This window comes from Gavialis gangeticus, unplaced genomic scaffold (assembly GCF_001723915.1).
Source record: "Gavialis gangeticus isolate Ggan-Ray unplaced genomic scaffold, GavGan_comp1, whole genome shotgun sequence".
In the NCBI taxonomy this organism is placed as follows: domain Eukaryota; kingdom Metazoa; phylum Chordata; order Crocodylia; family Gavialidae; genus Gavialis; species Gavialis gangeticus.
This window is the reverse complement of record NW_017729031.1, coordinates 21634525-21647463: the sequence shown is the minus strand read 5'-3', so window position 1 is coordinate 21647463 and position 12939 is coordinate 21634525. Positions and strand designations below refer to the sequence as shown.

Sequence of the window (12939 nt, the reverse complement as noted above, 5' to 3'; positions counted from 1 at the left end):
TAAAAAATTAGGGAGGAAGACGCTTTTAGGTTAAAAAAGAAAAATAATACCAACAGATCAAATGACTGCAGGCTGGCTCTGAACAAGTTTAAATTATAAAACTTCTAACCCCCATCCAAGGAACAAAGTTTAGGAATGATCTTGCAAGAAAAGTAGTGGCAAGGTCTAGAGCCAGGGAACATGGTCTAGAGCCAGGGAAAAGCTGTGATCCACTGCCCACATGCCTCAGGCAGGGGCTTGCAGGCAGCGGATCACACCTCTGCCATGGCTCTGGACCATGATATCACCACTGCGAGATCCCAGCCCCAGAGCAGCTTCCTGCCCAGCTGCGTGCCCTGCCAGTGCTGCTGGGGCTAGGCTCCATGGAAACCCTGGCCCCACGCTGTCACAGTGCTGTGGCTGTTGGGGTCTCCATGAAAACCGTCCACAGCAATGTGGGCAGGAGCTGCTGGGAAACAGAGTTCAGCCGCTGGCCAGAGCCATCATGTTGCTCACCCCTGATCTAGAGTGATAATTTTAGGATTTTTTTTTAATAAATATTTGCCTGCAAATGTAAAAGATAAGACTCGGTGGCCTAAGAAGTCCCTTCTAGTCCTATGTCCCTATTATGTTGATGGGTTAAAGAAAGAAAAAACATATTTACTGCAAAATTAGATTAAATACCCCTTTACTACAAAATTAGTTTTGTTCTTCCTTTACAGTGGGATTTCAAGTAGTTCTGCATTTACTCTTTGAAGAAATGCTACTGCACTCCCATAATCCAGAAGCAATTTCAAATGCCTAATATATTTTTAAAAAAAGAAAATCATTACTAACCACATGAAATAAGTACAGTCCTCGTTAATTTTCCTAAAGAATGTTAAGGTCTAATTTTAGCCCAGGTGAACAGTCTGTTCCCAATAATGAAGCTTAATTACATTAGTGATAGGAAAAGGTACATAATACCAAACCAGTTACTGAAATGCCTGATTGGGTATTTCAGTCTCCTGCATGTCCTACAGTATACACCTCAATGCTGTAATAGGATTTGCATGGTAAGATCCTTTACCCCACACTGGGTCCCATTGCCTCCATTAAGTTTCACCAAAGATTTCACTGGAAAATTAAAACTTAAATCCATGGAGAACAAACATCCTCACAAACAGAAACTGTCAGTACTAAAATTAGTTGCTTTATTACAGCAGTCCCTAGAGGACCATTCTGCCAGACACTTTATGAGCATATAGGAAAACAGACTCTGCACCACAGAACTTACAATCTAGATAGAACAGAAACAAAGAAGAAAAAAAGCATTATTATTCAATATAATATAAATTATTTTTCAATATGTGTGTTGGGTAATTTCCAGTGGGGTATCCATAGTTCGGTCTTGTGGTTAAACGACTATGCATTTCCTCCTAAGCAATGATGCATGCTTTTCAAGGCTTGTACCCATAAAGGAATAAAGTAGCAATGATGGCATCTTCCAAATAAGGGCATAATTCAAACCTAAGATTGTGAATGGCTCAGCCAGCAGTATAAAGCCTCAATGTGCCCAAACAACGGCGGAGACATTCAAGATCGACACGGGAACTGTCACCTTCGACTCGATCAGTCAGAGACTGAGGTTGCAACAAGGATTGCACCAGACCATGCCTCACCAGCCAGTCAGCTCACAAACTCATGGATGCCTGACTTGTGAGAGGCTAACAAAGCCTAATTGGACAGAAAGCGTGCACACTTGGCAACCGGCTCCGACTGATAAGTGCCATTGATAAATGTTTGTTTGTTTTGTTATTGTATGTTATAGTCATATTTTGTGTTTTACTGTTACATGTAACCATCCCTCTGTTGCTGAACACGGTCGTTTAAATAAACCTTCTCCACGATCCAACCCGGGAATCTCTAGAACCTCTTCTCAGATCCAGCCCACCAGCATTGGGCCACGACATATGTGACATAACTTATGGACAATCCATGATATCTCTGTTCCAAGGTTTGCTTTGGTTACTGGCAAGCTTCTAGGTAGATTTCAAGCACTGGGCTTGAACAAATCTTTCAATGGCTTGGATTCAAGCTATACAAGACACAGCCTCACTCCCCATGGTACAATTCTGACTAGAAATTCTGATGCTAGATCTCCTTCAATACTGGAATCAGTTGTTCTTGACATCAGTAGGGACAACTGGTTTGTAACCTACTGACAAATTTGCCCAAAGGACTAACTACTCTCCTTTATTCTATGCAAAGTCACAATAGGCCCTTTTGTTTCAAAGGTTAGCATTCAAATATGAATTTCTTTATTGTGTTCAAGCCGATGTCACAAACATAATCTTTGGTCTAAATTCTCATTTTCTTTTTAAGAAAAAAAGATCATATGAACCATTATGTGGCTTTTTTTAGATTTTAAACTTCGTTACTGAGTTACCTGCTACTGATTAATCATATTGGACAACTTCAACAAGGTTGTCCAAGATACAAAGTATGGAAAAATTAGGCCTTTCTTTCTAATTAAGCCCTGTCATTGCTGATCCTGTACTCATGAAATATTATTCTTTTTCCACAACAGTCACCTAGAGTATCACGTGTGTTAAGACAGAATGCCTCAAATGGACTTTTATTTTATCTAGCGAGTAAAAACTGCATTAATGTATTCTGCTGTTTCTAGAAGTGGCCTGATGACATAGCAAGGTCATCCTCTGTTGGTGCTCTGTATCTTTGGTTTGTCCTTCAGACCTTTCAATATAATATGGGTGGGGCCAAACTCTGTTCCCAATTATAATGCTGCAACCATGCTGAGGACAGTAAGGTTGCATAAATACAGCAACATAATTCAGCTCTTGGAATTTAAATTATGGATTTCATTGACACTTTTGCGAGACCATAACCCTGTGCCATCTGTCTTTTTATAGTACGTGCAATTAAATGTCCTGCGCAACATGCAAAAGAGTGAGCTTACACATTGTCACCCAAGATTTCTATTCAATTTTAGCAATTACATGGTTTTTGGGATCTTGCACACTGCTGTAATTTGTAAAGTTTTTAAAAATATGCATCAAATTCTTCATTTCAAATATAAATCTAGTCCCTCAAGACCAGGAAATGTCAACTTATTTGGTATAGTGACTCAGAAAGACAACAAGAAGGCCAAGATTTTCAAGTGGCTAACGTCTGGTTCTGGTACTCAATTTGAGGCATCTTAAAAAAACCACCTGATATTCTGAGTGCCCAACACCTCCTGAAAAAACAATGCCCTTTAAGGAAATTTGAGTTGGACTCGTATAAATAGAGCAATATGTAATCACTAGTTATATGTGAAAATATAATAATATAATAGATTTATTACTATTAATCATTTCATACCCAGCATGAGCTAGGCACAGTGTGAACATAAGGGAAAGCAGTGCACAGCCTTTCACCACACGCAGTTTTGTCAAAAGTGGCTCTTCGAAGCAATGGATAAAAAAAATTGCCCTAGAAAAAGGGACAAATTCCTTAACAACCCACTTCTTGGCTCAGTTATTTGGGCAGTAGACTTGAAAAGGTAAGCAGTGAAAAATGGCATCAGTTCATCTAGCAAGCCATTCACAGAGCCTGACCTTCCTATTGCTTATACCAGCGTCAGTCAGGAGCAACTCTATTAAGGTACACTGGAGCAAAGTATGATGCGAGAAGACAAGAGCTATAACTAGCCAGTGTTGTAGCCCCTTTCATCTGTCTCCCACACCCTGCACTTCTTCCCCTGCAGTAACAGCAACAGCACAAGCAGAGCAACGGGAGTTTTGTTACTGCTGATGGCAATGACCCCTCCTTTTTTTCTTTCTTTGCTACCAACATGACAGTCAAGCAGCCAAAGCAACATTAGTTTTCAAAAGCAGAAAAAGAGCATGACATATCCTGAGCATCAGGGAACTACTGGACACTGTTCCCACAGCACATCCTGCCACTGCGTATCTGGCCTCCCCAACGCTGGAGCCAGAGCCACAGCAAGGAAGATGCCGGTAAAGAGGAAGGAATGGGGGGATGTGGATCCCCCTTGCTCCGTGTCGGTGCCCTGGCCCTTAAGCAGCACCCAGGGCTCGTGCCCCAGTTGCCCACTGTTGTTACGCTACTGGAAATGACATGTTTCCTGTAGTTAGTCAGAAATCAGATTTTGTCAAAATCTGGAAAAGGCATGGTCAGTCTGACCAGTAGATCTGACCTGAAGCCAAACTCCCCGGAGTTTGCACGTGTTTGGAGTTTGATTTGGAGGTGGTTAGGAACAGCATATTGGAGGGCCAGAGGCTGCCCTAAAATAAAGCTTTGGTCCAATATGGAACTGTCCTGAAAGTTGAAGATGTTTGGGTGCTGTGCTTTAGTTTGGGCCCATTTGTATGACTGCTCATATTGACTGCCTACTGTGTAAACTCAGAATGATTTTGTACTGTAATGTGTGAATGTCAGTTTTGTTGCATTTACAAATGGTAACAATATGTGAAATTCTACCATATCAACAGTCTAGTCCTATAAAATCCAATCAGCTGCAGAACTCCCTCTACCAAGGTTGCAGGCAATGAGCATCACAGAAATAGAATCTGACTTCCTAAAATAACAACATATGTTCCCCAAACCAGCTTGAATGGTTACTAATAAAAAAACCCTAAAAGGTCGAGTTATCCGCTAATCAAACCAAAGCATAACTACCAGTATTTCCACACAAGCCAGCTCCTTAAATCCTTACTCAGTACTTCACTGCACAGGAAGTTTTGACTTTAGGAACTGGTCTGTATTTCACATTGATGCATTCATTTATCTCTATTACTATCACAGTCTTAGCTAATCTAATCAAGAAGAAAACTGAACCACTTATATTCTTTGAATCACAAGACTATATTAGACAACAAATGTCAACTAGAATGCGAGTTTTGTTTTCTGGCTTTGAGGACAATATTTTTAGAGGTCTTGGCTGCTTGGCAGGATTTTAGCTGTAACTGCAAAATCCATATATGTGCACTTTCTGGAATGAGATTTTAATAATACAGATGTCAAGACCTCAGAATTATGGTTTTCCAGTGCCAGAGTTTCATTTTATATAAGTAGCGTCCCTTCTGTTTTGTATGATATTCAAGTTAGCATCTTCAATATCCCCCTGTAAGGCAACTGTATAAATGACTAGCACAACTGAAGTAACATCAGGTAACATTTGGCTGAAGATGGCCAAGTTCCTGTTATACAACAAGTTTGACTTTCTTGACGTTTCTGTAATCAAAACCTCACTATAAAAGTACAAAAACTGGTAACTACATTAATTTCTTTTATTATTTTCAAATTTTAAGAAACATCTTAACACTTTAAAATAATAAAAGAAATTAAATTAATTGTCAACTAATTTTTAAATTACATATTTCAGTAGTTACCTAAAGGAAAAAATGACCCAGACCTTTCATACTTATGTATATTGTAACTGGTATCAGTTTCATATTCAAAATATTAAGTCAACTCTCAGTGAAAATTGCAGAAACAGAACCCACTTCCACCAAAATAGAATAAAAAGATGAATGAAATATGCATTGCTTAGCAAGAACATTCCAGAAACACAAATGCCATAATGAGTATAGGCAATAATGAGATACCCTGTTACCTAGCTATTAAAGGCTTTAATCGCGCTACAACTTAGACCCATACTTATTAAGGTCTGTAAAGGCTTTATACATACTTAAACCATTTAACAGGGGTATCAGAGATAAAGCCTGTGGCCTGGATCTAGCCTGCAGAGCCCATCATCCAGCCAGTTATACTGCCTGCGGGTCCCCAATAGCATGCCGCATGCAGCACATGCTGACTCGGACCCCACACACTGCATGAGACATGTGGAGCCCATCTGGCACAGGCTGCACATGGCACATGGGACCAGTCTGGGGCATGCACTTCATGTAGCGCCTGCACCAAAATGGCCCTGCATGAAGGATCCAGGGCCAGTACAGATCAGGTGCTTCATGCAGTGTCTGCACTGGATGGGCATGCATGCTGGATCCGGGGCCAGGCCCACAGACCAACTGCTGCCCATGCTGTATCCAGCATGCAGGGCCAGTCTGGCATAGGCACCATGTACAGCCTGAGCCCCAAACCAACCCCATGTACCATGTGCCCTTCAGGGCTGGAGCCAGAAGACGCTACACACAGCATGCAGGAGCTGTCTAGAACATGCGCCACATATGGTGCCCACACTTGATCCAGGGCCTGCCCACTGCATCTAGAGCCAGTCCACATCAGGCCCACAGACCAGCCCTGCATGCCAGATTCAGCATGTAGGGTCAGCACAGAGCAGGCACTGCATACAATGCAAGCTCCATACCGGCACTGTGCACTACATGTAGCATGCATCCTGGAGCAGCCCCACATACCATGTCCAGAGATGGCATCCACTGCATGTGGGACTGGAGCACATGCAGCCTGTCCAGGGCACCCACTGCATGCAGCACCTGTACCAAACTAGCCCTCTGACCTCACAGGATGAATCCAGGACAATCTCAACCAGCCCAGGGCCCTTCATCCAGCCCACAGGGCCTGACCAATCACAACCCTGATTTATATCTATACTTCTGGCCCCACACCTTGCACTATAATCAGAGGTGACCAAATTGCAGATTTTAGCATGGATCTCTGGTATTAAATTTTGAGGTAGAAAGTTGCATTCTACAATGTCTGAAGCTTTCAAATTGTCCAGGTACAAGAGTAGAACATCTCTGCTGGACAATTAAGGAGTATGATCGCTGCATCCAATTATCAGACGACTTCTCGTCCAGCTCAAGGAAGAAGCCACTTCCGTTGGCTGTCAATAAAAATCCTATTTTTCAGCAGTTTAGTGAAGAAATAATAAGCATATTACACCAATCCATTTCTCCCTAGGAAATCTTCCACCCCCAGAATGACCAGGCCAAGCTGCATTTAGCTTTCCAATTCCTAAAGACTAAGCATATTCAGACCCACAGAACTTCCCTCTACCATGTAACTGAGCTTGCAACAGCAACTTACTGCCACTTCCACAATTCATTCACTCCAACATAAAAATGCTTTGCCAATACGGGCAAACAATATGCCACAATCTTAACATCATTAGATTGTCCAAAGATTGGAACGAGGTGCTGCCTGTATACTGATGACACCCAGCTCTCTCTCTCATCTGACCCAGGCCTGGCACTCAGTCCTTTCCCAGTGTCTGGCTGTAGTTGGAAATTGGATGCAGGTGAATTAATGAAACTGAATCCAGATGAGCCAGAGTTGATGGTGGTGAGCAGACTGCATGACTTAGTAGGGATTGGGACACCCAACATGAATGGAGTTCAGCCTCCACTTGTCTTTCAGGTTTGTATCTTGGGGTGCCCCTAGATCCTCTTCTGCACCTACATCTTCAGGCAGTGGTGGCTAGGAGTGTCTGGGGAAAAGTGCAGGACTCTTTCCTTCAGATTCAGATCTGATCACCATCATCCAAGCCTTCATAACCTCAGGACTAGACTGTGGCAAAGCACTCTATGGAGGGCTGTCCTGGAGAGCCATCCAGAAGCTGCAGCTGATGCAGACTGCAGCATCCCACCTTCTGCCACGACGCATTGCCAGAGGCACATAACTCCCGGGCTCCAGTCTGCACCGGCTCCCACTGGTTTTGGCCCAAAAAGGTCTGGACCCAACACACCTAAGGGACCGCCTTCTTCCTTATGCCACATCACAATCCCTATGGGCAGACCTTCAACTTCCTGCAAGTACCGTCACTGTATCAAATCCACCTGGTGACAACACATGGGAGGTCACTCTCAGCAGTCACTCCACAGCTCTGGAACTCCCTCCCTCTTGAAGCTTGGGTTTTGGCAGGCTTGGACATCTTTTGGAAGCACTGTATTCAGGCAGGTGTTTAACAAAGAAAGCTAGGCTGGGATATTATTTAAGCATTTTCTGTTTTATGTTGCTATTCTTGTCGCCTTTTAAGTTGTTTTGTTCTCTTGTTTGTTCTGTTTTAAAAGAAATTCTGTTCCCTCACTGTAAGCCACCTGGAGCCTTTGCTGAGAAGCACAGCATATAAATCTAACAAAGAAATACAATAAAATTCATGTAGTCACACCCCTCAAGAACACTACCGTATCGAAACGGATGAGAGTTCTGCAGGGGCTTCCTGGTCGGCCCACCAGGAGAGACCGTCTTTCATTACTCAACAGCAACCATCCCAACTACTTAAGGGGCTCTTAATTCTCTGCAAAAATTCTCTCTGAAAGCAGATCCATCTATATGGAGGCATGGGAACTGCATTGCAGCACCCAAGGCTGCTGCAAAGGGAAACTGGAGAGGATCCTAACTGCAATCACTGGGCATGAGGAGACACACACGCACTCCAAAACTCACCACCTTCCCTTTTTCCACAGCCTCCATCTATGCAGATGCAGGTCTCATTCAGTCTTCTTCCTGCATTTTCTTTCTAACTTTGCTATGTGCCGCTGCAAAAACGATGCAGTAAGAACACACAGGATTCCTCTGGAGATTGTGGGGGGCAGCATTATGAAGAACGGCAGGGAGAAAATGAACTATTCAGGAAAAACTTATGCAGAAATCTGAAAGAACAGACATGTTAGGAAATGGAAGGCAGACAATGCAGTCTGACAGCTCACACGTCAGGTCCACAGTAAGGTATGTACAATGGTAAAATCATTTTCTCATCGAAACTGAACACCAGGTCCATGTGGCTAACATTTTGCCATCATTGAAAAATGGTAACAAAGCCATCTGAATAGGAAGAAGCAAGGAAACAGGATGCTTTAAATAGCAGGTGTTTGCAAAAGACTGCCAGAGTCAGCTGTCCCAAACTGACAACCAGCCTTTTATATCAAACAGGCAGCAACCTTTTATCACCTGGCTTGTCTCCCAGTTTAAGGACTGGCTACAAGAACCAGCTAACAGCTGAAAGAAAATATAAAAGAGAAGAACTGGTAATAAATAAGATGGGAGACTTTAGGAAGATTGCAAACTGACATAAGCTTTAGAAAATGCTATCAGAATTAGTGCCTAGAAAGAATTGTAAGTAAGAAGTTAATCACTACAGATGTCACAAAGAAAAAAAGGCAACAAGGACATAAAAAGATGTTGTAATACATTTTCAAGAATATAACCACCTAGATTGAATGTAATACATTCAATCTAGGCGGTTATATTCTTGGTCTGTTGGTTATATTCTTTATTTACACCAGCTGAACATGAGCCCCCTACAATACAATCTATCTAGGGCAGGGTTTACCCATGTTGTTATGGGTCTGTATCATCTCTAGTAGAATAGAACCTGATCCTTAATCAGGTTTCTGACATGCTATTGTGAAAAAGAAGTGATGACCAAGCACATTCTAAAGTAACTTAATTATTCAGACTAACTCTACAAAAAATAACATTTCAAAGGATTGAGTGCTCTGTGTTGTCTGCTTGGTCTTTATGTCTTGCAACTTTGATAAAGTAAAACCAAGTTAACATTTTAGTGAAATATTTAGAAGTTGTTTTATTTTATTCAAAACAATCTGGGAAAAAAGTGATTACAATCTTTTAGCTATATTACAGCCTAAGAAAACACAATTGTCATTTCTGATGGACCACATTTACTTTGAACTATTCACTTACACATATAGACACACTCTATAAGTGCCTGTCTTATATCTTGTGTAGCACCTTATAAATACATCACAACAAAACTCCTCCAGAAAGACAATAATCAAGTGTGTTCTTACAGTTCCAGCGTGAAAAAGCCCATTGAATTTTTATGAAGCAAAGCACACTGTAAACTCAGATGTCCTATTTTCTTATAAATGTTTATCTTCTATAATGCACTATATTGTGCTTTAAAACCCTCTCTTCTTTTAAAGTCAACCTATTGGTCCTGTGTTTTTCATATAAATTGCTTCAAATAATATATGCTGAGTTCTGCAGAGACCATTTGGTGAGATTCTAATAATCCCTCTTGGGAGCTGACACCAACTTTCAGCAGCAGGTCCAACACTGCAGATTAGAATAATAAAACACATGCTGCTGCAGCTTCCAGAAAATACAAGTCTGCCTTTTTCAAGCTAGAGGATGACATCCTGAGACATCTCAGAAGCCTCTTGTCTCCTAGCTAGAAGCATAAAGCTTTTTTTTTTTTTTTTTTTAAATGAGCAGTAAACAGTCTGGAGTCCAAGCACACCCAGAGAGTCGACTACCTCTTTTTATCCACTGCAAACATTTTGGTCCATATTCTAGGTCTTATTTAACTTTAGGTATAGAACAACACTGCATTACTCTGATAGGACAGTGTTAGTAAATGCGATTTTTTTTTTAATTTTATATCACCAGTTAATTTGAATTAAGGAGAGTGTTGTGGCCGTTAAATTAAGAAGTATAAATGCAGTAAACAGCACTTTTTCCATTAGTAAAACAATCTTTAACTCAGTTTTTCACATAGTGAAAATGCTGTTTCTTTAATTCCTCTTATACAAACCATAACCAGACAGATGTCATTAAAAAATTACCTCCAGGAAGATATGGGCTTATCAGAAGGTTAGGATTTAACCCCCTCAAATTAATTTTGTATTATGGTATTTGTCAGCCTAACAGAAATTATAGTTTCCCCTTATATTTTACTGTTCTTTCCTCACAAAATTCCAACTATAAATCCCAGGTGAATCTAAACTTGTCATGTTTAACCTCCTTGGTTAAAAGCCATCTAGTGTGTAATGATTTTTTTACACTGCTCTGAAAAATGAACAGTTTTTCACATGCACAAATGTTAACAGGAATCAAAGTCTCCTGTTTCTTCCTCTGACCTTCAACAACCCTGTCTTCTGCAAGAAAAACAAAAAACAACAAACAAAAAAATACCCAGCTGCTTTATTAATTTATAAGCACCACGCAGGCAGGAGTGATCTAAAAACAAAATCCCACCAATAACAGATTTTTAAAAAAAACCTACAAACCAGCTTGATGGATTTCCGCAAACAGAGAAATCCTCACCCTCATTCTTCCGTAGCAAGTATGATCCCAGTGCTATTGCTCAGTTGTGAGATCTGTATTAATCTACACAAGGCCCAGTGTTGTTTTAATTTGCCTTGTCAAATAGATACTTCACATAAAGCCATGACTTTTTAAGTCAAAAGAAATTCCCATGCATATGAAGTAGCCTAGTGGAGATTTAATTAAACAATTCTACACAACTCCAGTGGATCTGAGAAATTCCGGCACCCAAAAATAAAAGAAAGATTAAAGGTTTTTAACCATGCCCATACTCACTGAATGCAGCCACTGCAAGAGCCAGTGTGATAATAATGGAGGCTCCAGAAACCCACAAGGCCTTCTTCCTGTAGCTCTGAGCTTCATGAGGTTTTAGCCGTGTGCTGCTTTCTAGTAAACCTAAGAAAAGGAATAGACAAAGAGGCGTGAAAATCACGTTGCTCCCTGTAAAACCACAGCCATCTTGTTTCAGAACCAAACTAGATATTCATGTTTTACACTGCATGCAGTACAGTATGTGCCAAACCCTATGCACCCTATCCAGTTTAGGTAAAATAAGTTAAACAGCAATGGTAGAAGGACCAAAGAGAGGAGCGAGGAGAGCACGTCGGCTCGACAGTTTTCCTGGGCCTGTACCCACGTGATCCATAATAAAGCTCTCAACTTTCATTATTCAGGTTAGGTCTCAGTTCCTGAATGGAACTAAAAGAACCCATGGGAAAAAAAAATCATTTTGGGTGTCAAGTTCACAAAGCTCATAACCCTGAGAGACTGATTTGCTGATGCATTAAAATGTATAGTGTGTGTGTGGAATATCAAAGGAGGAGTGGGCATATTTTAGCATCACAGCCAAAGATGGAAAAGGCCTATTAAAGCCTGGGGGTCCATGCTTCTGCCAAGGCCAGGAGAGACCCATCGACACGATGCATCACAGAACAAGCTGCAAACTGGTCCTCCTCCTACTGAAATCATTGCAACAATCCCATTGACTTAAATGGTTGCAGGATTACTTTTGTTTTCTTCTTTCACCCTGCTTTTCCAGCTGTGGAATGCTTCCTAGCCCGCCGCCAAACCCCAGGAAACAATTCAATTTAGTAAAAGAAAAATAGTGATATTCTCTTGCTTCCTGCTCTTTCAGCGGATATAAACCCGATGGCGTTTAATACCAAAAAACGCAAGGACTCCACCTCGACTGTTCACCAGAGCGCCCCAAGGGATAACAAGGACTAGCAGTCATAAACTCCTCCATGACCATTTCAGGCTGGACATATAGAAAAATGTCTTTACTGTCTGAGCCGCCAAGACCTGGAAGAGACTCCCTCCAAAAGTGGTGCAGGCACCTACACTGGACTCATTCAAGAAATGTTTGGATGCTTATGTTGCTGGGATCCTTTGACCCCAGCTGACTTCCTGCCCCTGGGCAGGGGGCTGGACTTGATCTTCAAGGTCCTTTCCAGCCCTAATGTCTATGAAATCTATGAAACTTGTTAAGTCCTATTTTGCTTTGAAAAAACAGCTAGCTATTTGAAGATGCCATCTTTTGTCCAATCCACGCTGTTTCTTTTACCTTTGATTAGGATATGTATTACATTTAAAATATATTCCCCTTCGCTAGCAAATTGGGCCCAAATCAGTTTCACAGACTCTCTGGAATATTTGATTTAAGAAATGTAAAAGCCAGCTAGCCTTACCCAGCGGTTCCTTTAAGCTGGAGTTGTGTTTCTCAGGGAACATGGATATTGGAAAAGGTGGGTGTGTAAACTATTGAAGTTAAATATTGCAGCCATAGAGAACAGCGTGGCCCAGTGTCTCGAGCACAAATCTAAACATTAGGAATCCTTACTCTAATCCTGTTTCAATCACTACCTCGCCATGTGTCAAACTCTGCCAGCACATATATGCATGAGGAGTTGCAAAAGACAAGGTAAGAAACTAATCCGGCTCTGTAACAGAATCATAGGAAACACT

The 12939-nt window shown here is 41.4% G+C and overlaps 1 protein-coding gene across 1 annotated transcript in view; it reads right to left on the bottom strand.

Annotated features, from left to right (window-relative positions):
• The window catches only part of TMEM163 (transmembrane protein 163), a 290879-nt gene extending 278174 nt beyond the window's left edge, over window positions 1-12705 (bottom strand). The window contains exons 1-2 of the mRNA XM_019522799.1: window positions 12663-12705; window positions 11251-11370 (exon numbers count right to left, since the gene is read on the bottom strand). Of these exons, the coding sequence (XP_019378344.1) occupies window positions 11251-11370; window positions 12663-12705 (163 nt within the window). The remainder of the gene's footprint in view (window positions 1-11250; window positions 11371-12662) is intronic.
• Window positions 12706-12939: the final 234 nt, after the last annotated feature.